Consider the following 27390-nt stretch of genomic DNA (forward strand, 5'->3'; position numbering starts at 1 on the left):
CAAATATGTTTTTATAATGTCTAGTCTAGGATCGAAGGAGTTGCCCAACATAAACCAATAATTAGCCGCTGTTTTGGTTTGAGAATTGATATCGATTTTGCGACATTATGGCCTTGGAACCACGCAATAGTGTAAATGTATCTTTCTCTTTAACTCCAATGGAATCAATTGAGTAAAAGAATTAAGTAACCAAAATATAACATTGATGCTGATATGGTTTACTCCTTTTCTTTTTTTTCTCGCAACTATGACATAAAACCAAATGCAACTTCTGGAAGCCAGCCGTTTGAAAACGGTTGTGGAGAACTGAGCGCAAAACCCCAGCCATGATTCCAAGGGTACCTTCCTCCCAGGGGTGCGTTAATTTCCAAGTCTATATGCAGAGAAATAAGTATGGAAGTGTTTCAACAACTTTGGCGAGGATGGTGAGCTTTATAGGGGCTCGATTAAAGCACCAAAGCGTTTAACTCAAGCCAGCGAAAACCAATTTTGCGTACCTATTAGCGAGAAAAGCTGGAGCTTATATTTTAATCCCATGCGAAGGGAAAATGAAAACCGGCATGCAGGACAAGGTGCGAAAGAAGCTAAACCAAGATGATTCCAGATGAACGATCGACAATAATGTAGCTAATACCCACCAAAACAAACAAACAGAAAGCACAGTAATAGTTCTCTAAATGAGAACTGGCTTAAGAATATGAAAGAAAAGGAGGAGATTCCTTCAGGGAGAGCGAAAGAAACCAAGATTGAAGCCCTGGAAATGACAGTCGAGGAACCTACAGAAAACGAATTTCAGGAACAGCTGATCGAGGAATTCTGTAAGTCACAACAAATTTTTGGCAGAAACTGGTGCACCATAGAAAACTCCTTGAAACAAACCTATGGTGAAGCAATTGGACAAATTAGTCGAACTTATAATCTGATGCCTTAAAATATTCTGTGTACAATACGTTCTATTCAAGCTTGCGTGTTGACATTAGAACTCGATCCACAAAAATAAAAAGTGAGGGGAGCAATTGCAGTTCGGCGCACTAATTCCTCAACTAGCACAGTGCACCAGAGTAAAAAACGAAAAACCCAGAGGGAAAGAGTCACATTTTATTGTAAACACTGAATCTCAAACTGACTTTGGTACTTTGGTGGGTGAAGGGAAGGGGGGGCGGGGCTGGGGAGGGTAGGGTAGGGGAGAAGGCGTCGAGACTGAAAAGCGACACTGGATGACTTGATTTTTTCTTGTTGATTGCTTCTTTATTATTCTTTGATAAAAAAAGACGTAAAAACGAGTTAAGAATACCAGTGACTCACCCGGCTATGCCTCTGAGTGCCGCTTTTTTGCTCTTACTTCACGAATTTTGAGGTCACCTATAGATTTTTTAGACGCACGGCAGCCTAGGATCCTCTTATAAGATATGATTACACTTTAAGTTTAATTTATTTTTCAAAAAATCGCTCACTGAACCACTTTTTGCTCATTGGGAAAAAAAATCCCTCGAGGGACTTGTGGTAAAAGGGTGAGCAACTCCACAAACTATAAAACTAAACCGCCACAGTGTTGTTCAGACTTATAGCATAGGGCTATTTACATATACATGTCTTCATGAAATAGTATGGAAAAAAATTAGCCTTAAAAAAATTACAGTGGACAGCAATGGAATGATATTAATCGTTAGCCGTAAATTGGCCAAAATTATAACTGTTAGCCATAAAGGCTATCACCCCATTGAGTCCCTCAATAATTGATCTGCGCGTAAATGATATCAAAACCAGGTTCAACAACTGTTGCGTCTTTTGATTTCCATTTCGTACTCATAATTATTTTTTTCTCGATGCGTGAGCGGGCGGTATTCTACAAATCCTGCAATCTGATTCCTAGTGCGGGCAGTACAGTATTCTCCCATCCGGCCTGCTTAAGGGAGCTCTATCTTATCCTTTGTGTGCTAAGTCGCCTTTACAAGATCGAGACAGAGAAGCAATGGAGCTTGTCTATTTCAAAACGAAGTTTTCGATAGTACTGTGACTTCCTCCCAGCACAGCCACAAGCTTTTCAATTGATGTGCAGAATCACAAGCTAGATTTCATGTCACCGTGGAGGTGCACATTATTTGAGCATAGGGCTATTTACAAATACATTTCCTCGTGTAAAAGAAGGGAAATAACATTCACGCTTGATCTAAATTAAACGTGACCTTGATGAACTGAAATAATTTAATTCTGAGAAAATACTCATCTCTTATCAAAAGGAAGAAAGATTTATTTTTGTTCCGGCAGGAAAAATTCCTTCTCTACCTCATAATAGAAACCTTACATAGTTACGTGTTCAAAACGTAGACTTAAAAAAAATTGCACCGCTACAATATGAATTACGCTTCAATAATCAGCCAGCAGTTACAAAACTGCTAACTCCAGTCACTACAGAAATATATTTTGAAGCTGATTAAAAACGCAGCATATGCGGACGCTGAGATCAATATCTCAGTTTTATGAAATCTTTTGAAAAAAATTACAGGTACAAATGAGCAAAATAGTCTACCTGGAACTCAACTCTTCCGATCTTTCTGTTGTGCCTTTGAGGTCTTCTTTGCCGACGATGAACCGCTAACGGACAGGCTGCGTAAGTCTTGCTTCAGTTCTTCTACGTCCTCATTTTCCGCTGCGCTTGTTTGAGGCTCTTTTCAATCTTTTCAATAACAGTTTCTCTATCTTTAGGTTCGCCATTAAAGCAATGAAATTTTCCTCCTTCCAAAAATACGTCGTCGAATCTACAATAATCAGCTTTCATCAGTGCTATGAGATTTGTAATTGCTTCATCAATCTTGAGTTTGTTGTACTTTTTCATTTCGTCCGAACCCTTTACTCGTTGTCTCGCTATTTCGAATAGCAAGAGAATGTACACTTCTGAAGTTACGAATGGGTATCCAGCTATATTGGTATTGTTCTTGAACAGGTCCTCAAGATCTTCAGCGAACGAAGAGGTATTCGTTTCATATTTTTCATCCAGCTTATCAACTAATTGCTTGTCGTAAGATCTGCTTTTAAATTGATGACCTTTAAAAACTGATATGATTCCATTACCAGGTTGATCTTCCTCTGGGTCTGGTTCTAGTTTGAAGAACTTGCGAAATTGGTTTGTTTGGTCGACTTTAGAGATTCCCAAATAATAAAAGAAATTCTTGTTTCGATAACCAACATGGTTGACAATGCCTTCAAGTTGTTCAACAACTTGAGATCGGTCAAAGCCCGTAATTTCATAGACAATTGCAGGTTTAACATCACCAGCCGCCATTTCAAAATGAGCTCTGTTTTGTAATTATTCAATGCTTCAAGTATGCACCTTTGGTCACCTTTCGTAGTATCAGATATTAGGTACGAGAAGCAAGAACCAACACTGTATCAAGCCAGGAAACAAAACACCACAGCTTTTCCTAATTTTACCTTCACGACTGATATCATCGAAATCAACCGCTTCTTCTTTTCTAGGAAAGATGACGATTGTTCCTGTTCAGAACTTGTCGACATGGCAAAATTTAATTGGTCTAATTCTCAAAAAGGTCATGCTGAGTTACCTCAAGGAGTTTTTTTTTTTTTTTTTTTTTTGTCATTGTGTGACATTTTCAGAAAAACAGGAAATCGAAGACGCAATACAACAGGGACTTTCCCGAGGAAATGAGTCATAGCCTTGCCATTGTTTTGATGTCATATGATTGTTGTATGATTATATCAACCAATCAAAGACTCACATTTTCACTTTAGAATTGTGAAAATTTTCACTAGAGCGTATAACTCAAGCCAGTGAAACCCAATTTCGCGTTCATGTCGGCGAAGAGCAAGAGGGTATATAGAGTACAATACATGGGCGCTCGTAGATATGGAATTTCTCTTCGAGTGTTTAACTCGATTCGATAGCTCATGAGTGAGCGCAGCGAACGGGTGAGATGTCGAGTTGAACACGAGAAGAGAAATTCCATATCTACAAGCAACCACGTATTATGTTGTTTATCATATAAACATCATAGCACTTTACTGGAAAGAAAAGCCGACTTCATTAATGAAAATAAATGAATCGACAATCCCCAAATAACAATCGTAAAGTGCATTGGCGCTAACTCTTAAGATGGAAAAAATGCGTTGAATCATGATTACAAAAACAACAATAGTTGTAATTTTTAAAATTAAAAGCAAAAATGGTCGTAATTTTCAATTTACAAAATTATCATTTATTAACTCTGTCCATACCGACTGAAGAGGTTTTTCAGGTAAACGGCCAAAATCGGTTAGTGGCAAATCTTCCAGGTGTCGATTTTCATTCTCAGCCGAGAGAAATGCTAACACCAACGCCACTGAATACGTAACTTTCGGTTTTTCTTTTAGTATATTGGTTTTCTTCCCCTTCTAAGAAAGTTTGAACCTCGCTGTCTCTTAGCGATACGGAATTTATAGTGTTTTAGCCGCCATAATTCGAGAAAGCTCCGACAAACAACTTGTATTGAGAATCGTGAAAACTTTGCCGTTCATTCATCAACCTGATCGAGAGAAAAACAGGAAATAAATGACATAATACAACAGGGACTTTCCCGAGGAAATGAGACATAGCACTGCTATTGTTTTGAGGTATCACTGTAATTTCCACTCTCGTTGTGGGCGAAACAATGTGGACAAAACTCCCTGTGGGCGAAACTCGCTCTATTCGGATAAACTGACACTTTTTTTTTTCGGTGATTAATTTGTTGAAGTTTAATTCCGAATTCAAGCATATTAGTTTACATGTTCCTTTTTGTCATCAACATTTTTACAGGAATATGATGGTTATTATGACACATGTCTGGAAAATATATGTATTTTTTTCTTTTTCTTTTTTTCTATATATTATACTTACATATGTACTTACACTATACTTAATTTTTACACGATGCTTACACTACATTAACTTGCACTACTTACAATACATATACTACAATACAATTACACTAGTCAAATGGAATTACAGTTGATCTATTTACGTTATTGTTTGCATGTTAATTGTTCAAGTCACTAATAAGAATTTTGTTTGTTAATTACACTACATAGGGTATTAATTAATGAATAAACTGATACTTATATCAACTCTATTTTTGAGAGTCGTAAAGAATAAAAAACATTCAGCCAGTTATTCAATTTGACTTAAACAAAAATATTCAGCCAGTCGTTCAATTTGACTCGTAAGCAAATCTTGGTGCCTGCGTGTAAAAAAGGTTTCGTAATGTGTTCACTGGAAGACTTCATTGCAGTAATATCATTATTGATCATGAAAATGGTTACAGAAAGAATATAACGTGCTTCGCTCATAACGAGTTTCGTCCACATCGTTTCGCCCAGAACGAGAATGGTTTCGCCCAGAAATAGACGAAGTAATTAAAACTAGTCAAGACTAGTGCATGAGTGCGCGCAGGTGGAACAGCGTTAATTTTTCTGACTCCGACAAAGCGTGCGGTGTGAAAGTTCTAACTAAAAGGATTTTACCGTCTGACAAAAAAATCTCACCCTTTCACTTGTTAATAGAATTTGAAGACACTTGCGCGTGGAACATAGAAAATGGTTTCGCCCAGAAGTAGGCCTATAGTCTAGCTCGAAAAACGTTAACCTAAACGTGCGTATGCCTAGAACGAACGTTGTGTAATGCCGTGAAAAACGTGACATGTTCTGAGACCATATAAATGTTGAAACGAACAAGTTGTCTCTTTCACTGAGAATCGAGCGGGGACTGGGGAGGTAATTTGAGCGCGAAATACAAAACAGACGTTTAAAAATGTTTATCGAAAAAGTATATCTACGATTTTGTTTTTATCTGCAGCACTTATTTTCTCGAGAAGGTCGCGTTTGTTTTGTGTTGGAGCAAATTAAATGCTGTTGAAAGCGTTAATTTTCCTGACTCCGACAAAGCGTGCGGTATTAAAGTTCGTACTAAAAAAAAGTTACTATCTTGCAAAAATCTCACCCTTTCACTTGTTAATAGAATTTGAAAAGAAAATTGAAGTTTACTCGGAAAGTTTTGAAGTTGGCACAATTTATTGTTTCCATTGTTTCCAAAATGAAGTCAAGTATTATTTGAATACGAACAGCAACAGTGCGTAATAAAACTGTGTTGTTTACGAATAGACGCGTGGTCCTAATTACACTTTGTTAACTAGTTCCATAAGATGTTGTTAGCCTTTGGTCAGTTCACTGGTCAATCAAAAAGGAAAAACGCCCCTTTTTCCAGTATAGAAAGCGTTAATACCGATCATGAGTGTCATTCAATCATAGATGGCCATACGAACCCGCTATACAAAATTTCTCGCCTCGCTCGGCTTAAAAAATGTCTTCAAACGGTACTTCCAAGGACAATTGCATAACTCAAATGTGGAACACAGATCCTGCAATACTGGTATGTAATTGTTACCACCTGTTTACGTATGTTTTCGGGTTTTTATGTTGGTCTAGTCGAATCAGAGTTTCTTATTCTGTGTACTTATTTCTTTCAATTATGGTCTGGATCTAGACCTGGGCGAAACGCTTCGTGGATGAAAGTCGCTATGAGCGAAACCCGCGGCTTCCGTTTATTAGATAACGCATTTTTTGCTTCTAGTACATTATAGTATTTCATTACTTCCTCCTTGTCAAAAGTTGAAATATAATGCATTTGCCTCCCATTTTCTTAATTTAAATCTTGATCGTCTTTTTCAGGTCCTTTAGCCATTTACAGAAAAATGGTGCAAAGTATTTGCCTCACAAGAAAGGAAATGTCCCGAAGATACATGAAATTTTCAAGCCCTCCGAGATCAGAGACAAAGCAACTCCTCTCTATCTTCTTGACACATATAATACCCGTGAAAAGGTTTCTTTGGTATAATGCTACTTTGATATCTATAAAATAACCGTGCCCTCGTCCTCAAAGCGTATCACAGGGAAAAAATCTTTTTCATGTATATAATGGAGCAACTCAAAACTCAACGTCTACCGGCTTGTCAGACGAAAAGAGCAATTCCAAAAAAACTGAACCAATTTCATACGAGACAGTGTGGACACGTACTATGACTCTTAATAAAAGTAACTCGTACCTTGACGCACCCCGCGTTCTAGATGAAAATGTTTTGAATAACGGATATGCCTCAAAAAAGTTTCATCTAGAACGCTGGGTACGTCAAGGTTGCCCACTTTCCGGAACACTATTCGTTATTGCTATTGAGTTACTTGCGCAAATTATTAGACGCTCAAAAGAAATGAAAGATATTACGATAGATAAACATAATGAGGTTAAACTTTCGCAATATGCAGATGACACAACTGTACTTCTTTCTGATGTCCAACCAGGGTCGAAATTATTTGATTTATTATCGCTTTTCGAAAGGTGCTCTGGTCTAAAACTAAATCAAACAAAATCTGAAATGCTATGACTTGGCTCTATGCACCACAGAAAAGATACCATATTTGATCTCCAAATGAGTGGCGAGCCAATTTACCTACTTGGGGTGCATTTTACATATGATCCAGAAGTGTCTGAAAAGAAAAAAATTTTTGAAAAATTAGGATCTTTAAAGAAAACATTGAATATGTGGTCCCAAAGAGACCTCTCAATCGTTGGTAGGATAAATATAATGAAAACATTAGCACTTTCAAAACTGGTCTTTATCTGCAGCGTCATGAACACCCCTAAAGACTTCAGTAAAGAAGTAAACAAGATCACGTTTGACTTTATTTGGAATCACAAAACCGCCAAAATATTAAGCAAAAAACAGCTGGGGAAAAGTGCTTAAGTTAAACTGGGTGAAATGGTTATGCTCTAACTCAGATGTTCCATGGCAGTACATACCAAAATCGCTCTTAGCCGATGTTGGCGGTACAGAGCTGTTTAAATGTAATTATGATTATAATCTCCTTGACCTAGACAACCATCTTCCTGCTTTCTACTATCAAATCATTTTTTACTGGCAGGACATCGCAACGGCCACACCTTAAAATAAAAGTGAGGTCATCTCACAACCAATCTGGAATAACCGATTTTTAACTTTGAATAAGGAAATGGTATTCTTTCCTCATTGGTATCAAGCAGGAATAAGACAAATCTCGGACGTTTTTGACTCCTGTAAGGGCCATTTCCCTCCATTTAATTCTTTTTGCAATAAATTCAATGTAAAACGTAACTTTTTACAGTATTACAGCATTCTTTCTTCTATTCCCCAAAATTGGAAGAAAGTATTGCAAGAAGGTTCCCAAGACCCAGTTAGGCCTCCCACCTCAATCTGTTCACTGTCATGCAAGACAATATACAGTACGCTGCTTAACCTTGAAGATCTACCCCCGCCAACCTCTGAGAAAAAAACTTTTAGCGTCTGGCGTCGAGAAAAGTGACTTGACTAAAATCTACCTCCTACCATTCAAAGCCACGAGAGAAATTTAATTGACGATGTTCCAATACAAAATTATTCACCGAATTTTACCAACGAATAGCTTGTTACAAAAAGTGAAAAAAGTTGCCTTGCCTCCTTCTGAGTGTCAGACCCTGTGGCATTTGTTTACAAACTGCATGCACGCAAGTTCTTTTTGGAATAAATTCCAGGAGTGGCACTCAATCTCTAGTAATAAGAAACTGCTGCTGTCAGAACTAGAGGTTATGTTCGGAATTATTCGCTGTCACACCTACTGTTTAGCCCTCAACCATCTCATTGTTTCGGGCAAATATTTCTTATATGTTAACGCTTTAAATACCACAACGTACCAATTCGATGATTTCGTCTCCCCTGTGCGCGAAAAAATTAATCTAGAAAAATATATTGCAGTCACTCATAATAAGAAGGGATTCAGGAACAAATGGAAATTTTTTCTGTCTGCAAAATTGTATTGTGTCTCTTTTCTTCTCAACTTTTGTATTTTGATTTGTTTCTTTTCGCTACCTATTTATTTAATAATCTATTAGATTCTAAATATTAATACCCTATGTAGTGTAATTAACAAACAAAATTCTTATTAGTGACTCGAACAATTAACATGCAAACAATAACGCAAATAGATCAACTGTAATTCCATTTGACTAGTGTAATTGTATTGTAATATATGTATTGTAAGTGGTGCAAGTTAATGTAGTGTAAGCATCGTGTAAGAAGTAAGTATTGTGTAAGTATAATATATAGAAAAAATAAAATAAATAAATAAATCAATAAAATTTTAAAAAAGTAACTCGTACTTTCCTTTTCCTTTCTTTGTCTCTTTTTTTAGTATTTTTGGCAAGGTAAGGATTTATTATTAATTTTGCACTGTTAACTGTGAACGGAGACATGAGAGCTCTGACAAAAATGGAATGATAAAAGCAAGCACAATAATAACAATAAATGTAATTCATAGCAATAATGACGATGATGATAATGATAATAATAATGATAAAAAGAACATACAGTTGAAGCGTTTTTATTACTAGATATTGCTTCTCTAGAATGATCCCTACATTTCTCAGTTTCTCTTCCCACTAGCCTGTTTGGCAACACCTCATTTGTTCAATACAAAAGCTCCTCTAAATAATCTGTTGTCCAGAAATATCCCTATTTCTGGATTCAGCACAATTGAGACAGTTTTACTTTTTTGAATTGCTAACTTAAATGATGAGTTGTGTTTTTATTCAAAGGAGGTTCTTGGTTTCACACATATGCCACCCCCAAAGACAAAGAGAATCAGGCATATTCGCTAAGTACCGTAAGCATTTATTTACAAACAGTCAACACAACCCTATGCTGCAATGGTTATAGATAAAAAATAACCCTCTTTTTATTAGCACTGTTAAATAACAAATATAAAGCACTCTAATAGCCTACAAATAGTTTGAATAACCTTCACCACTTTAGTCTGCTGCCTAACTACTAACACTACAGAAAAACAGTCATGAAATAATGCCTGAAGTACTGCTAACAGTAACTGCATTAAAATCATGTTACTCTTCATTTCTCATGAAAGACAATGTAAGAAATCAGGCACTATGCTGAATTAAACTTGAGGAAATCTTTAACATCTTCTGCTGATCCAATGAAGATAGGGCATCTCTCATGAAGTTCCTTTGGTTTGATATCTAGGACTGGTTGTTTGCCATCTGAGGCCATTCCACCAGCTTGTTCGATGATATACGCCATTGGTGCACACTCATACAAAAGGCGCAGCTACGTATGAATAAAAAATTGAATGGAAATAAACTGATATATCAAGAATCACAGTTATTGCTTAATAAGAGTGATCAGCATGTGATCAGCACAAAAAAAATCAATCAGAAATAATGTAGCCTTATACATTTCACCACTCTTAAATCAAGTAAATATGACATATTTCAACCAATAATGGTGATGACGATAATAAAGACAATGATAATAATTAAGAAGAATAATTATCCTACAATAATACAATGGTACTGAGAAATGATGACAATGATGACAAACATGATGATGACAATGCCAACGATCACGATGACAGAGATCATCAAGATCTTACACTCTATGGTTTGTATCTCAGTCCTCAAGAACAAACAAACTAACAAACATAAAGGCAAACTTCCAAATTGGAAATTTTCCTTTTCAATTGATACCTTTCCTCGAGGGTTCTTCTTATTTCCAGGGTACATGAAAATTCCTCCATACACTAATGTCCTGTGCATGTCTGACACCATTGAGCCAACATAACGAGCTGCATATGGCGATTTACCATCCTATAGGTCAGATAAATGATACATATGAATAGTTTCATAAGCCATCACATTGAAATTGTAGTTTTACTTTGTTGTGGTTAAAAATTGTAAATACAAAAGATCTTCCAAGATCTGCCTAGGAATCATTATCAAGAAGGTCAAAGGCCGCTATGGATCTTGGGTGTGACCTTTATTGATACATCAAAGATATTGGAAGATCGTATGTGATTGTGAAAAAGATTTCCTCCATGCTGATAAATATTGATTGTGCAGATACTACTATCCAAGAACAAACTGGCTTTTTAACGACTGATTTCATGGAACCCTCATGTAATGCTCACCTTTGGAAATTTGATAGATTCTAAGTATTTAGTAACTCCTTCATCAAACAAACAAGCGTTTCCTTCATTTATACTGTAGATAGGCTTGCCACGTGGCTTCATTTTTATATCTGGATGTGTGAGAACAAATTCACCTATGGACTACATCGAGAAAATTAAGATCAGCTAAAACATTATGTTTAGTCAAATAATAAACGCAAAATATCAAAGAACATTCTGTTATAAAAGAATATATACACTCTAATGTTAGAGACTGGACCCAAAAGTAGTTGAGTTTTGATTGACACTGTACATAAGTGCAGTCATGCATGCCACTTTTGAAAAAATTGTAGAGAGCCAATAAGACAAATTAGTTGTTGTTCACCAGATAATTCAAAATCTTCACGTCTTTAGCTTATCCTTTCATGCAATAAAATTTGCCTCCCTTCTATTCCATGCACTTACTGGATCAAGTGTAAATCCATTGACTCCATGTCCAGTTGTTATCACCACCATTGTTGCACTTCCAAAAAGTGCATACCCTGCTGCAACAAAATTTCTTCCTGGCTGGAGAGCATCTTCTATGGTTGGTGGTCCATCATGTTCCTACAGTCAAGAGAAAAGTGATACATTTATACATTTTAAAAGAAGGTAATGTAGTCTAAACACGAAATTCTTAAATGTAAACCTCAAATCTCTTGTCAAACTGAACACTACAAAAACGTTACAGGTAACATAATGTAATATTTGGTCCTATTGGATAAACACCTTAGCTATCACATAATTTTTATTATATTGGTTACCACACCCTTAACTGCAGTCATGTGATTATCCATATATCTATCATTGCATATTAAGTTCATCGGTATCTGATAAAGCAGTTATGCAGAGAACTTAGTCTGTGCATGCATTACTCTATAATAGTATATATCAAATCCTAATACACAACGCATATCCATTATATAATCAACAGACAAGTGATAAGAATAAATAAAAATATCAATTAGGGGATACTTAGCTAATTGATGATTAAATACCAAATTATCCAAACTAACATCATAAGAATTGTATCGCAAGAAGTCATAAGAATTACTCATGAGATCTTGAGTCAAACAGTATAAACAGAGGTGTCTCCATATGCCTCACGTTTCTCTAGAAAATCTATCACTGTTTATCTTCACCTGACAATGGATGAGAGGGGAGTGTGGCTCTTTGATCAAACACGATATACATGGTGAATGAGAGAATTTTCTTGAAAATAATTACCTTCCTTGAAATTCCAAAAATAGAGCCGATAGCAGCTAGACATTCAATGTTTGATGAGCCATCCAGTGGATCAAAGAAAACCATGTACTTTCCTTGCCTTTCGGTTTCCACCTCAATAACCGTTTCATCTTCTTCAGATACCAAAAGGCAGGTTGTGTAAGATGATTTCAGCATATTAACAAACAGTTCATTTGCCATCACATCTAATTTTTGCTGTTGGTCTCCAGAAACATTTGTATCACCTGCAATACCATATCTGAAACACATATCAAACCAGGAGTTTTTCTTTCAATTTACTCATTCAAGAAGTTGTGCATTTCTAATTTAGATAATAATTGGCATATTATGACTTCCTGGTTCACAGCCAGGAAAAACATATCTCCTCACAAAATTCTTGCAAAATGTTGACAAACAGTCAGGGGGGGAAACAAAGGGAGGAGAAGGGGGTCCTCATCCTGTTTCATGCACAAATTAGAAAAATTCAGACATCACATTTACTTTAATTAACTAAACAGTATGTGTCACGATTCAAAAGGGAAAACCTCCAACCTCAACTTGCCTTGACTTTCAAAGTGTCACATATTAATTTTGAGCTTAATCATGCCTAGAGAGTAAACTATTTGCTACCCTCAGTCAGGTCCGGCAGATCAAAACAATTGTCATAAGGACAATCTTATGTAATTGTAATGTGTCATAAAGTCCAATTAAATTAAAATTGTCAGAAAGGTTATTCCATAGGAAATACGGAAGCCAATGAGGGAAAATCCTTGAATGAACATATTCCTGTGTAGTGCAGGTAATTTGACTTGAGAAATATGAAATAAACAAAAAGAAATATTCTTAGTTGAGAGGTGATACTTGTCAGCGGCCATGCAGCCACAATCACACGCAGCAAATTGAAATTATTATATTAATAAAGGAAAGGTTCACCCCATTACTTAAAAATGACATAGCTTTTCATAATAATGCATGTTAAAAGGAGGTTTTTATCCAGTCTTGGTTCAAAGTCCTGACACGCTTTATTAATGAACCTTGATTGTAAAGCAAATATCAGTAACTTGCCAATGAGGTCTATTAAAATCTCGAAAATTTGCATAGAATCGCATATCTGTTGAGTCACGGACTTACAATTGAGCAATCCCGGCCTTTCTTACGGCTGAAGATACTGCTTTGATAGCACAACAGATTGCATTTAACAACTGAGTGAGATCTCCACTGGCCCCAGGAATCTTTCGCTGCTCGTTCAAAACAAACCTAGTGAGGGTCATGCAATTTGTATCTATGTCACCCATGTTGACTCCAGTATCTGAAGTGGAAAACAAATTATTATCATTAGAAAACAGTTTACAGTGACGAAAAGTATATTTATATTGTTAGCAGTTTTAAGATAACAAAATGATATCATTTTTCCCCCGTCTACTGACGCTGAAACACTTCAGGCAATTAAATGCGGTGCGGAAATACATTTGAAATATTTCAAGTTTCATGGATTGCCAGTTTCACCGCAAGAACTATTTGGTAGAGCTAAAACTATAGTTCGAGCAAGTCAGAAATGTCACGATTACTGCAGAAATTAGAATAGCATTTCCTCAATAACCTGAAGATGCACTATTTAGAAATGAATTCTCGTAGAATTTGTTCGTACCTTATTCGCGGACTTTACCTTTGATCGACTACTCGACCCCTGTGAAATTGACGTGGCTTCGAATCAACCAGCCGAGCGAGTAGAAGAAACTGGGTACGATCACGCCTTCTTTACGCCCCCAAATATCACGTGGGGTCTTTTCAGCTGGGATTCAAAATGGCGGTACGGGTGCTTCGACTGGTTCCTAAAAGTTTAGCGTTTCGTTCCATTTATTTAGGCTTAAGTAAGGCTTCTTTCTGCTCTGCACAGGAAGGAAATTTGTTGATTGAAGAAGAAAAGTACGCCTGGTTGAAGGATCTGGGACTCAAAGCTGAAAATGATGGTGTTTATAATGGTTCTTGGGGCGCAAGAGGAGAGGTACATCAAATTAATACGGGGATTCAAGATTTGTGTCACACAACGATTGCTGATTCGTGTTATTTTTCTTCACTTGTAGACTGTAACGTCTGTGTGTCCTTCTAATGGACGACCGATTGCAAGAGTTCGTCAAGTAAGTTTTGTTTTCCGTTGTAAATCGTGTACAATTTCTTTTAAGGTCAGCTGAACAGGTTGTGTGAGCTTATGTACTAAAACTCGTTTGCACGTGGCATTTATCACGTTTATGGCATGATCAGTGTATGATCAACGATCTAACTCGGGTAGAATCACGTAGGTCATAAGACTCATCAGTTTTCCCCTTAAATAAAAAGCAAACCAGCAAATAAAGTAACCGTGTTAAACTCGATCTTTTTGCGATCAATTAAAGTCGGTATCATTTTTCTCGTAAATAACAGCAGTTCAATGAAAGAAAAAAAGAAGCCAAAATTATATGTGCTCTGAGTGAATATGGGACTGGGTTCCAATGATCAAAATTGGTTGGGCTTGGTGAACCCCAGCACAGTAAGAAACGTATAGGGTTTACTCTGATCAAATAACAGCAGTGCAATGAAAGAAAAAAAAGAGGACAAAAATATAGATTGGAGGGCTGTAATTATATCATTCTTCTCCTAAATGATTGTATTTTTAGGGTTCATTAGAAGATTACAATGACTCGGTGAAGCTCGCTAAGGATGCCTGGAAGTCATGGGCCATGGTATTATTTAAGTAACTTTTTTTTTTTTAGGTTTATTACTTTTTAATTTTATTGTAAATTTTATTTGTCTCAATGGATGTAACAGGAGTGATAATTAATTAAGATTAATATGCTCTGAGTGAATAAGGGACTGGGTTCTAATGATGAAAATTGGTTAGGCTTGACTGCTTGGAAAAGTTAACCTCAGCACATTAAGAAAAATCTAACCTAAGGGTTTACTCTGATCCTGGAATTTGTGCCCTAACCCTTTAACTCCCAAGATCTAATCCTAAATTCCCTCCTCGAGCTGCTACACATTTCCTTTTAAATTGGTTATGAGAATTTGGTGTTAGATCAAAGTACAACTTCAACCTGATAAGTTTGAGTATTATCATTACCAGTTTTTTGGATAATGTGTGGAAATTACAGGAAGACATTACACGTTAATCACCTCTGGGAGTTAAAGGTTAACCCTTAAATCCCAGATTAAATTTGTCTTTCTCCTCACTGTCAACCATACAGTTCTTACAGTGTTAGTTCAGAGAATTTAGTATTGGATCAACTAATTATCCCCAAATTAATATTTTTCTTCATTCTCATCACTTATCTGGCTGATGTTGTATTGTTACTGTAAGGAGAAATTCTGTCTTGGTCACTTATGAGAGTTAAAGGTTAAAGGAGAAAAACAAAAGTGCAGGCATTCTAAAAACCTTGGTCAAAAAAGATAACTTGGAGTGGTAAGAGGACTGGGATGGATTGAACACCTGTACTGACAGCGATAGTTTGAAGAACTGTAAGCAGCATCATCTAGTAAAACTTTGTCTTCTTTTGCTTGTTGGAAATGTAGTTTTTAAAATGGATCAAATTTTAAGGTAATTTCCTTAAATATAATTTAAGGTTGTGTATTGTGCAACTTAAAATAGACTGAAATTGTTATGATAGTTATGAATATGATATTTGATAATGGACATAATGAATGTTTTATCGTGACTGGTTGAAATAGACACCTGCTCCAAAACGGGGAGAAATTGTTCGTCAGATTGGCCAGGCACTGAGAGGTAACTTGGAAAACCTTGGAAAACTGGTGAGTTGAATGAGGTAACAGGGATGTTTTCCTCTCATGGAGATTGATTTCAGCTGTAAGGTGTTAACTCCTATTTAATCCTATAAGGTGTGGCAAAAAAAAAAATTATCAGTGTATGCATGTGTCAGACTCCAGATTAAAAGATCCTACTTTGGCTTACTGAGGTGTGTTCTCTAGAAATTAGATTTATTCTCACAGTACCTCTCTGTGGTAGCATAAATGACTGCAATGGCACACCTGTTTAGAAAACCTGACAAACTTCTTTGGGCTATCATGATGTAGCTTGCCAAGTGTGATTTTGGCAAGCAAGTTCTCAGTAATTTCTGGTTGAAAATTATAGCTGCATTTCTTGATTTTTACTGCAGTGGTAATGTTGGAGAGTGAACAAAATTTTTACCAAGGGAGGGAGCAATTGGTGGTCAAAATAAAGGAGAGGAGAGGGGTGGGGATATTAGAAACCATAGAGCAACAATCGATGAAGAGAAATGAATATGTTCTTAATAATGTAATGCTATTGGAAATCCCTCTTTGGAGATCTTAATGCAAAAGTGCATGAATTATCTTTTACTTTTTTTTTGAAAAAAAACTTGCTGTAAAACTTATTTAGATAGCAGCATTATAGATTGACTGTGTTAAGTTTAAAACTGTGCTGATTGCTTCTGGTAGTTTAAAACAAAATTGTTTTTTATACAAACCAATACTGACATTATGAATTCATGTCTCAGGTTGCTCTTGAAGTTGGCAAGATTAAACCAGAAGGTATTGGTGAAGTTCAGGAGTATGTTGACATCTGTGATTATGCTGTTGGTCTCTCAAGGATGATCGATGGAAAAGTTCTTCCTTCGGAACGTAAGATTTGTCATTCACTAACTTCACAGTGATGCAGTTCAATCTTAATTTGTATAACTGTGGATAGCTTTTGAGAGAAGGTAGACCAGTTGGTCTTTTTAAAAGCACAGCAAAACAGTTGAAGTCAGGTTAATTTAGAACAAGTCTTGTGTTCTAACAATGCAGCTGTTTATGACTACTGGTAGATTGCTTCATGATTGCTTTGTAGCTTGCGTATTATCTCTTCATTATCACTTTAAGTTAATTTGATTTCCTGCATTGTATTGTGTCAGGTCCTGGTCACACACTTCTTGAGCAGTGGAATCCAGTTGGCTTGGTAGGAATCATTACAGCATTTAATTTTCCTGTGGCTGTTTTTGGCTGGAACAGCAGTATCAGTATGGTGTGCGGAAATGTCAATCTTTGGTAGGGATCTCAAGAAATATAGTTCTGTTTTAGCCTTTTTTTTTCATTTATTTAGAAATTCTTCTGTTTTAAAGGAATATCATGTACTAAATGTGTGATATTAATTGAGTGTTTTTTAAAATTGTTCCCAATTATTGTTTTGTCCTATAGGAAGGGTGCCCCATCAACTCCCCTGACAAGTGTTGCTGTTACAAAGTAAGTGAGTTTTAAGCAAATGGCTCTTAAAAATGAGTCTTAAAAAATAAACAATCTTTCTGTATGAGTCTTACAGTCATCCTTAGTTTGTTCCTGGACTGTCTTTTGTTTTCAAGGTCTCAGGATGTCATAGGCTTACAGTGAGGGTAGAGTTCTGCCAATTGTGTGAAGCCTCTCATCAAAAAATTCAAACCCCTTAATTTTCTTGCCACCCACATTAAATCACAAATATTTCAGTCATAGAACATTATAAATAATAATTGAACAATATGTTCAAGGAAAGTGAGAGTCTTAAAATAATTTTAAGTGGAAGTTTTCTGAAGAAATTGTTGTGTTATTAGGTCTGTCTCTTTCTCCTCAGGATTGTTAGTGAGGTGTTGGCTCAGAACTCGGTTCCTGGAGCTGTTTGCTCCCTTGTCTGTGGTGGAGCAGACATTGGGTAAGAAATAGTGAATGTTCTCATATTTTTCTCCTTCATTTGTTGTTGGAATGTCTACTGAAAGGAATTCAGAATGCAGTTCTGTTATTGAAAATAAAAATTTCTTTCATTTCAGGCAAGCTATGGCTGAGGATGAGAGGGTAGACTTGGTATCTTTTACAGGAAGTACACCGGTAAAATTTATCTGCTGTGTCCCTAATTATTTCATGTCTGTTATTAGAGACAGGTGATGTTAGTAGCATACTAGAAAACAAAATGGTCAAAGCTACAAACTATTCATTCATCTTTTACTTGATATTTATGACGTAAGTGTTTTTTTTCATGTGCTGAACCAACACAGTCTGTTGAAGTTTGATAAATCAGCACACTAGACATTCTTCACAACACTGTTTAGGTAAAAGAAACTTCAGATTTAGGTGTGACACAAACTTTGTTTTTCCAAGGTTGGGCAGAAAGTTGGTACAACAGTACAAAACAGATTTGGTAAGTTTTACATGTGGGCGTCATTGTTTGTATCACTCACCTTGAAGGTAGATAGGGCAGCAATATTGAATAAGACAAAATAATCTTGCTGATAATTTTATTTATTTCCGGGGGCTTATTTTTGAGGATATATTGTGCACAATTTGTACCACATAATTGCAAAATAACATTTTTAATTATCTTCTTTTAATGACATTGCATTTTAATTATTTGTTTATCAGGGAGAAAAATTTTGGAACTTGGGGGAAACAATGCCATCATTGGTAAGTTTATAGTTAGGGGTTGCTGACATGGAAAGATATTTTTGTCAGAAATAATACCAAGAATTTTTGTTTTTCTAAACATTTATTTGATTTGGATTATTGCTTGGCAGACTCTTTTTTTGTTCCTTTTTTTTAATTGAAAAGGGATCATCTTTTGAAAAACGTAGGTTAATAACTATTGTTAGTTTTCACTTAACAAATTGAGCACTGTGATTGGTTGATTCTTGGCCCTGTGCCTCTGATCAAATGCAAATGCATCCATACCAGGATAAAATTGCACAGTTGTTGCCTGCACACCAAATACAACAGCACATGATTGCCATATAATTGTTTAAGGGAAAGTCTAAATATATAGCAAAGCTCTCAGGAAACTAGTTATTTGTTTTCCCTCAAGTCCTGATGTTTCCCTCGACTTTGTCTCGTAAAACATCAGGACTCTCAGGAAAACAAAATTAACTGTTTCTCTTGGGACAATACATTAAGTGTATGTTACTTGTTGAGTTAGAAACAAAAAATATATATATATTTTTAGGATAATCAAGAATCAAGAGTACTCATACTCTGTTTGTTTGCTTTTGAATGCCTAGTTTTGTCTTTTTTCTTCAAGTGATGGATGATGCAGATTTAAACCTTGCCATTCCATCAGTTTTGTTTGCATCAGTTGGCACTGCTGGCCAGAGATGTACCACAACAAGAAGACTGGTTTGTGACAATGATTTATAATCATATCTTTTCACTGAGATAGATACTGTCAGTAACTATTTCTCAGACAGGTGAGCCAGAGGAGGCCTGAATTAAAAATTCAGGGTTTGTTGAGTCACAAATTGCCATCAAGGCATGGAAGCTGTGCAGATGCAAGTTTTCATGATAAAGGTTTCAAGAACATGTGAAATTTGTTAAAAAAGTGAAACAATTGTATGAAGACATCCCCTGAATGCCTGAGTACATGGAGATATCATATCTCCTTCTTGAATCCTTTGTTGGGCTTCCAGTGAGGCAGTTCATAAAAATGATTAGTTTAGAGTGGCTGTTTCTAGACAGAGAATGCAAGATGCTGTTTTGTTAATTACTATGATGAAAATAATTATTTAAGTTTATTGTTTGCAGACAGTTCATGAAGATATTCATGATGATGTTGTAGAGCGTTTAAAGAAGGCCTATGCTCAGGTCAGAATTGGTGATCCTTTAGAAGGTAAGTGATTTGATAAAAATATATATAATTATATAAAGCACCCTTTTTTTGCACTGTAGTGAGTCTGAGGAGGACCTTTATATAAACAGCAAAGAGCATAAATAGAGGAACTCTGATTTTGCTTCCCTTGAGTATCATTCATAAGTTCTACTATCATAATGGAAAAAAGTAAAACATCTCTTGTTGGTAGTGGTTGCAGATACTTGAGGGTAAATAATGGCTGAAAGGAGATGGCAAATTTTCTGAAACTGTCATGTTTACTGGTAATCACTCTTTAAGTTATGATCGGAGCAGCATGTTGTCAAAGAAAGTGGTTCAGATAGTGACCAACATTTAAAAATAAACCCTTACAGCTGCAACTTCACAATTTTAGGTTGCAGTTTAATAATTATACAATCTTAGTCCTCTCAAGGCCAGTCCAAGGCTGATTTCCTCGCAGTGGTTATATTTGAGATGAAGAGTGAGACTGAATGCTTTGTGAGTGGTTATTAGACTTAGTACTAATCTCTAGTATGCAGTTAGATTTCCAGTATTATCCACTCAGTTCACCAACTAGTTATTAATAAATGGCAATCCTTTAATTTCTTCTTAAAACAGCAGACACTCTGTATGGCCCAGTTCACTCTGAAATGGCAGTGGATATTTACAAGAGGGCTGTGGATGATGCTCAGAAGCAGGTCTGTTGATATTTGCTGAGTAGCCTAGATATATATCTTAGATGTTTTGGTGTGCAGTATCAGAGTATTTTTATGAGTTGTGCAGTATTTTTATGAGCCTGTAGCTATAGGGCAAGTCAAAATACAAACAGAGTTAATAATTTTGTTTTTCTAAGAGCTTAACTCTCTTTAGGAATCTAACTTCAGATGTGTGGATTACTGCTGCAATTTTATACCGCTGTGCTTCAAATAACTTGCTGGTTCATGTTACACCACAAGCAAGTATCAGCAATGTTGTGGGTCATACATGTGGGTGTTATGTGGACGTCTAGAATGGGAAGGATTGTTGATTTTTAACTAATTGATAAAAACAGTTTTGGAAAATGGGATATAAACAGTAGAGTCATTTTTCTATTTTTCTATTTTGTGCAGGGAGGAAATATTGTGTATGGTGGAAAGGTAGGAATGGTTACTTCTGGCATAATGTTAATGAGCCAATAGAGGCTATCTGAGAAACTGGAGAACCATTGCCAATATTAGCCAGAATGATATCATCTAATCAAAACAATATCAGCTGCTTAAGTTGCTTGAAAATCTTGGGTTTATAATACCAATTAATTTTTTAGTAAGGTTTTGTATTGTATAAGTACTAGCAGTAAGTAATTTTTATTAGCCATAAAAGTGTTGGTAAATTCAGTTAAAAACTATTTTGTATTTCCTTTTTGCTTATGTTTTCTCACACAGGTGTTAGAAAAGCCTGGTTTCTATGTGGAGCCCACAATTGTGACTGGTTTGGCCCATGATGCAGAGATTGTGCAAAGGGAATCCTTTGTTCCAGTTCTGTATGTTGTCAAGTGCAAGGTAGAGGATTACTTGAGCAGACCAAACTGTAACTACACATTCATCAGCAGATTTGCAATTTAGTAATTGTGATTTCTCCTCAGTCATAATACTGATGAGTGTCTTTGGAATGGTAACATATGTTTAATTTTAATTTTCAGAGCTTTGAAGAGGCTGTTGGCTATAACAATGAAGTCAAGCAGGGCCTGTCCAGTAGTATTTTCACAAAAGACATTGGAAAGGTGTTCAACTGGATGGGGTAATTATTAACTGAAAGTCAGTCATAATTACCATTCTTAAAGTCAGGGTATCTAAGTATCTGGTGCATTTCCAAGAATGCTCATGCAGAAAATGCTCATGCAGAAAATGCTCATTACAGACTGATTTACTAAAAATTTGGACTTAAAAGTTCCTGTCAATTCTTGTAAACTAGTCATTCCGTTCACTCAGCAATTTTTTTACAATAAAAAAATAAACAATCTAGCATTCATTTAAAGGAATTGTGGAGTCCTCAAGTTCACTTTGGAATTCCTTAGCACAGTTAAGTTTGGTTAAGCTGGTGATTATAAATAGGTACAGTTTGTTCCTGACTACTGTTATCTGCCCAAACCAAACCTTATTTTGCTTCTAAAATCACCAGGCCCCTAGGATCTGACTGTGGTATTGTCAATGTCAATATTCCTACAAGTGGTGCAGAGATTGGAGGTGCATTTGGTAAGTACAATGGGTGTGGTTGACAGAAAATCAGGTTTTGCTAGAAAGTTGCTGATTAGAAATGTGCTCAGTTGAATTTGGGGTAGACGTAACTTTTCAAATTATTTGGGTTTCATTCATTTATCTTGTATATTGATTGACAGGTGGTGAGAAACACACTGGAGGAGGTCGTGAGTCTGGAAGTGATGCTTGGAAAGCCTACATGAGGAGGTCAACATGGTAAATAAGTTATTTGTCATTTACAAAATTTCCAAGCAAGTATAATGATATAAAGAGAGAGGGTTGAATTCACCTTGTCACAAGTGTCAAACATTGAAAAAATTTGAACCCCACATGAAGAACCGAACCCCAGATTTAGACCTTTGTATTCATGACTTGATGCTCTATAACTGAGCTACAGTACAGTTGATGGTATTAGCTAGGCCATGTACTATGTTCAGATATGACAAGTGTCCTTCATACTGCTGGGATTAGCAATATCCAAAGCCTTCTGTGTCTAGAATACAAAAGATGGTAAATTTTAAGTGTGGTCATTGAGAAACGAAATATCTTAGGCCATTACAAGTGTGTGATTGACCACTGACGAAAAAAATTGTTTCTCTCTTTTTCAGTACAATAAACTTCAGCAAAGAGCTTCCCCTTGCACAAGGTATCAAGTTTGGTTAAAGACAACAGCAGTAGCTCCTAATGACATTTCCAAGAAAAAGAAGAAGAAAGGATCACCGAAAAAGACCAAAGCAGGTTTACACAGTTGGCCATGAGCAAGGAAAAAGAACTTGTTTTGTTGACTTAAGTGTGCTTAACTCAGTTATGAAAGTGTAGATTTAAAAAAAGCGCTAGCCTCAGTTGTTGGAGAAGTGTCAGGTGATACTTTCCATATTATAGTATCATCTGAAACAGCTGGGATTTCATTTAAAAAAAAACATGAAAAAGTTTATTGTACCAACAGTAGGTGCCATTTGTTGTAATGCGTGATGTAAGTAGAATTGCAGAGCATATATATAATATGCACTTTTTCAAATAATCTCCTTAAATGTAATATTGAACTGTAAGTTTGTACTATTGTGGACCTGTCTAAAGTTAGTCAGAGTGGTTTTAATAAAATCTCAGGTTTCATTGAGTTAAAGAGTGCCCAGTAAATGTAACTTGTCAAGTTGTTGATGACAATAAAATTCAACACACTTGAACTGTCCAACCTTGATTTTAATTCATGCTATTAGTACTTTTTATAGTGAACAAAGATAAGTTGATGACATAGCTGATGTACACTGAAAGCACTTTCAACCATGTTCAGCCATTGTTCTTTGGCTATTCTTCTGCTATTTTGTAGAGATTTGAATGATAATAACTGACTTTTACCAACTGTATCACTAAGTGAAGGTTGGGTGCCTGAAATTTCCAGGAGCTTTCACTATTGGCAGCCAGCTCCTGGATCGAGACTTCTCCCATGGCTGGAAAATCCTGGCAACCCAGTCATGGCCCCCCACACAGGAAAGGGAATCAGGTGCCCATCACACTGAATAAACAGTGGAAAGAGGGAGGGAAGGGGTGGGGAAAACTGCCTGGATGATGAGCTGCCACTCCTCTCAAAGCTGCAAGTTCACACTCAATGAAAGTACATGCAGGAACGTCTCAAACAGAGAATGCTGAATCTCTTTCTTGTTCACTCCATTAAACTGCATTTAATTGCATTTAATACCTGTTATAATAGCCCTCTTCATAAAGGGTACTGTAGATGTGAGTTATGGTCAGCAAACAAACTGCTGTGCCTAAAACAAAAAAAGATGGCAGCAGTTGTCCACTCATAAACAGTACTGTTACTTAGCTATGAACCAACCATTGCATACATCTGTACATAGAAAGTACACCTGATCTGTTCTTAACTCTGCCTCAGAAAGTTCTAATTAAGTTACATCTGTGTCAGAAAAACTAAAAAGCTGTTTACATCGGACAAATTAACCAACAGCAGGTTTAATCTTGAGCTGGAGTGATAGGCTTGTTTAAATCCAAACTTGGAGCACTTCTAAGACTTTGTGAGGCATGTCGTAACTGGCGAGCTACCTCATCAGTTGCCTTGTGACATTCTTTGTCTAACATACTCGCCAGTACATCTAGAAGACCCAAGTAACTATAACACAAGGCAGCACGGCGCAGTCTGTTTAGTTCCTAAAAAAGTGATGGGGAAGGAAATTGAATACGTACATGTACCAGAATGTAGATATGCTGTAAACTCTTGCCAAATGGATGTGACATCTTGGTTTAGGAATATTTTGCTACTCAATTTACTACTGCAAATGTATGGGGTAAAATAGTTTAACAGATGAAACAAGGTGATTTCCTTTGCAATAGTGTTCATAGTTTAGCAATGGGAATTGTATTGTAGTTTTGACTTTTAACCTCTGGACTTTTACAGTAATCAACCAAATAATGATCTTCTATAATTTATCAAATTCATTCATATTTTAATATTACAGTAAACATTTTTTAGATTGGTGACCTGCAGCAAATTTTTTAGGAAAAATTTTGAAACGAAACCACGGTTTAACCTGATACAACTTTCACAAACTTAATGTCACTGTTACCTTATAAAATTGGCCTTGCTTTTCAGGAAGTCTTTTTGCATACCGCAACAGCTTTTGGACATCAGACTGAAAGTATACACAAAAAACTAACTGTCAAAGCTAATTTTCAGATGCTGGGAAAATCAAACACAATTGATGATTTCACTGAGCTACTTATCATATCCTAGATTTTGCTCAGATATCAGCAAATCTTTTCACATATGTCCAAGATTTCCTTGATATACAATTGCTGGAACTACTCCAAATAACTGAGGTTTTTCCCTGAGTAAAGCCATATCACTGATAATATCAAATATTAAGGATACCAAAAAAGTGGAAATGCTGCTGATTCCTCAGATTTACATCCCACCATTGATGATAATTGCAGACCTCTACGATTTCAAGTCTTCATTTGCCTGAAAAATCTGGGACAACTAGGAACACTTACATCCATACAGATGCAATCTGGTTGCCCTTAATTATTATTGTCTTCATTGGCCAAGCCATCTCTTTCTACAAACCAGCTACCACATCGCTCATACCTGTAATCCACTTGGTTTGATCCAGACAACATTGGCTTGTGAATTGTAGCTTCTCCTCTGACTTGGCAAAACTGGAAAGGGTGTTGTCTCAGATTCATCATTGTCTGAAGTCTGATATGGATTGGAGTCAAGTTCTGCGGCTGGACCAAGTTTCTGCATATTGCCAAGCCATGAGATGTTGTTTTCGCCCGGAAAGAATGTTGTGAGAACAAGATTGGATTTCTTTTTGCTGTCTGCCCAAGAATGAAGCATTCCAAACCAGTCAGAGCTAGAAAATAAGCAAGCAATTATAATATTAACTACATGTATACACTACATAAGACCTTCAAGGTGAAAGGTCAGTCTTCTGATAACAAGTGTGTTCTCATATGTACACAGAAAAGATAACAGCATTTCTTTAAAGATCCTATGTTATACCAGGTATGAAAACCGAAAAAAAACAACAAAAAAACTACCCAAACAAAGAAAAACATGCAAAATTACAGAATGTAATTTACTGAAGTGCCACAAACATAAACATAGAAAACCTGCATCACCTAGATGTTCAAATCATACTCACTCTAACATGACAATAGCCACCATTTTCTCTACTTTCAAACTTCCATGTAGAAGTACACAGAAGGAAGGAGTTTTACCGTCCTCATCAGTGTCTCTAACAGTCTCCTTTCCTCCTTCTTTATCCTTGCTATCTGCGGATGATGTTGGAACTGGAATCACAAGATGACGAGATATATGTGGTGGGCTTCCAGCATCTGCAACGTCGAGAAAACCACATATTGACAGTTCATTTGGCATTCTCCTCGTCTTCTCTTGGCCTGTGGTTTTCTTAGATGTCTCAAGTATGCTTGTTAAATCTGGTGCTGGTGACAGTGTTATTTTGGATTGCAAATGGCCACATGACAGAGTTCCCTCATAGCTTATGTAATGAGTTTGAGCAAGGCGCGTAAAAACATTCTGGACTGACTGGACACTGAGGGGCATGTCAGGCACATAAACACTTCCTCCAGCACCTGCAGAATCACAAAGTCTTTGAAACAGCATCAGATCCCCTCCCAGTTCATTTGCTGTTGCAATGCATACAACATGTATTTTACAAGGAAATGGGATGGGAAATGGGGAAGGTTGGTCAGGATTCTCCTTTCTCTTCCCTTCTAAAAGCTCCTTGAGCGATCCCTGACCAGACCCCGTGCGGCCATCTGTAACAAGGATCACTTGACACGGCACAGAGGTGCCCCACTCCTCAATAACATGGCCGACAACACCACTAAAACCATTGTCAAAACTTGTCTTGTCGTAGACATCTACTGTTATACAACCCTGCTTTAGTGCTTGGTAATCTCTGGTAAACGGTACAACAATCTCCCATAAAGATGAAAAGGCCAACAAAGCTGAGAATTCCAACTTAAACTTGCTTGATAAGTAGTCAAAGAAAACGTGAAGTCCACGCATAGCAAGATGACGGCGTTCTACAAACTCATCTTCAGGCGTTTGAACGCGCCGTAGCATGGAAAGTGAGACATCAAGAAGTACCACTGTTGGCATTTTGAGATTTGTGCGCGTACAGAACCAGTGAAAGAAGGCAGATGCAGGCACGTCGATGAACGATTCAATCGCTCAGACCGCCGCCATATTGAAAACTGCGAGAGCCTGGTAATAGGCACCAGATTTCACCCCGCCGTCATAGGACACCACAGGTGTGGGTACACATTTGCCATACTAATAGATTTATTTTCTAATTCAGGAATTTTGTCTCAATATATGAAGTCTATACGCTATAAAGAGAGATAAATGTTCGCCTTAAACCGGGTCAGGGTTCAGGTCTCAGCGGCATAACTCTAGCCAAACTACTCCACCCAGTCCTTCAAGGGATGATTCTGCTACCTCGGGAATACTTTCTTAGCCATATCCCAGTACTAAAGAAGTTTCGTATTCACCGTTCTTTTTTGACAATTGGCACTTCTTTTAACTTCTTACCTTGGCTCGATTTGCACCGCTCTCCTGGGTTCGGTTTCCATCCCTCCTTTCCCAAACAACCAAACAGCCGTTATTCGGTATATTTCTCGGACGAAGGTCCAACGCTCGAAACGTCAGCTTCAGAAACTCTTTACAGAGACTCCTACATTTTGGCAAATTTACATTATCAACTTGCTTGATTAAGCCAAATTATCTAATTTTTTTTATCAGCTGGCATAGCCGAATCTTTTTTTTCG

General features: G+C 36.7%; 4 protein-coding genes across 5 annotated transcripts; 1 reads left to right on the top strand and 3 right to left on the bottom strand.

Moving 5' to 3' along the window:
• Nucleotides 1-1226: 1226 nt before the first annotated feature.
• LOC149047473 (uncharacterized) lies at nt 1227-3445 on the bottom strand. The gene has a single exon (XM_089203513.1). The coding sequence runs from the start codon at nt 3281-3283 to the stop codon at nt 2633-2635; it is 651 nt and encodes a 216-aa protein (XP_089059639.1). The 5' UTR covers nt 3284-3445; the 3' UTR covers nt 1227-2632.
• A 5956-nt stretch (nt 3446-9401) lies between these two features.
• Nucleotides 9402-13553, bottom strand: LOC113675599 (fructose-1,6-bisphosphatase 1). Its single transcript, XM_027192190.2, has 6 exons — nt 13390-13553; nt 12262-12517; nt 11461-11601; nt 11017-11157; nt 10577-10696; nt 9402-10157 (listed from the first exon to the last, which is right to left on the bottom strand). Exons 1-6 carry the CDS (start codon nt 13551-13553, stop codon nt 9978-9980), a joined length of 1002 nt encoding a protein of 333 aa, XP_027047991.1. The 3' UTR covers nt 9402-9977.
• Nucleotides 13554-13566: 13 nt separating this feature from the next.
• On the top strand, nt 13567-23272 carry LOC113675597 (alpha-aminoadipic semialdehyde dehydrogenase). 2 transcript variants are annotated; one of them, XM_027192187.2, is made up of 21 exons: nt 13567-14068; nt 14156-14263; nt 14343-14396; nt 14913-14978; nt 15961-16041; nt 16767-16890; nt 17163-17295; nt 17446-17490; nt 17852-17929; nt 18045-18102; nt 18373-18412; nt 18634-18675; nt 19283-19377; nt 19783-19867; nt 20465-20544; nt 20956-20982; nt 21268-21384; nt 21525-21622; nt 22004-22077; nt 22221-22296; nt 22689-23272. In XM_027192187.2, the coding sequence occupies exons 1-21, from the start codon at nt 14063-14065 to the stop codon at nt 22741-22743; spliced, it is 1542 nt and encodes a 513-aa protein (XP_027047988.2). In that variant the 5' UTR covers nt 13567-14062; the 3' UTR covers nt 22744-23272. The 2 variants fall into 2 exon arrangements, with proteins under 2 accessions (XP_027047988.2, XP_027047987.2); XM_027192186.2 differs by having other exon boundaries at nt 14039-14263.
• On the bottom strand, nt 23260-26832 carry LOC113675598 (integrator complex subunit 14). The gene is made up of 4 exons (XM_027192189.2): nt 25740-26832; nt 25181-25448; nt 24660-24725; nt 23260-24243 (listed from the first exon to the last, which is right to left on the bottom strand). The coding sequence occupies exons 1-4, from the start codon at nt 26720-26722 to the stop codon at nt 24049-24051; spliced, it is 1512 nt and encodes a 503-aa protein (XP_027047990.2). The 5' UTR covers nt 26723-26832; the 3' UTR covers nt 23260-24048.
• Between the last annotated feature and the right edge of the window lie 558 nt (nt 26833-27390).

Source organism: Pocillopora damicornis, chromosome 4, assembly GCF_964200805.1.
Source record: "Pocillopora damicornis chromosome 4, jaPocDami1.2, whole genome shotgun sequence".
In the NCBI taxonomy this organism is placed as follows: Eukaryota; Metazoa; Cnidaria; class Anthozoa; order Scleractinia; family Pocilloporidae; genus Pocillopora; species Pocillopora damicornis.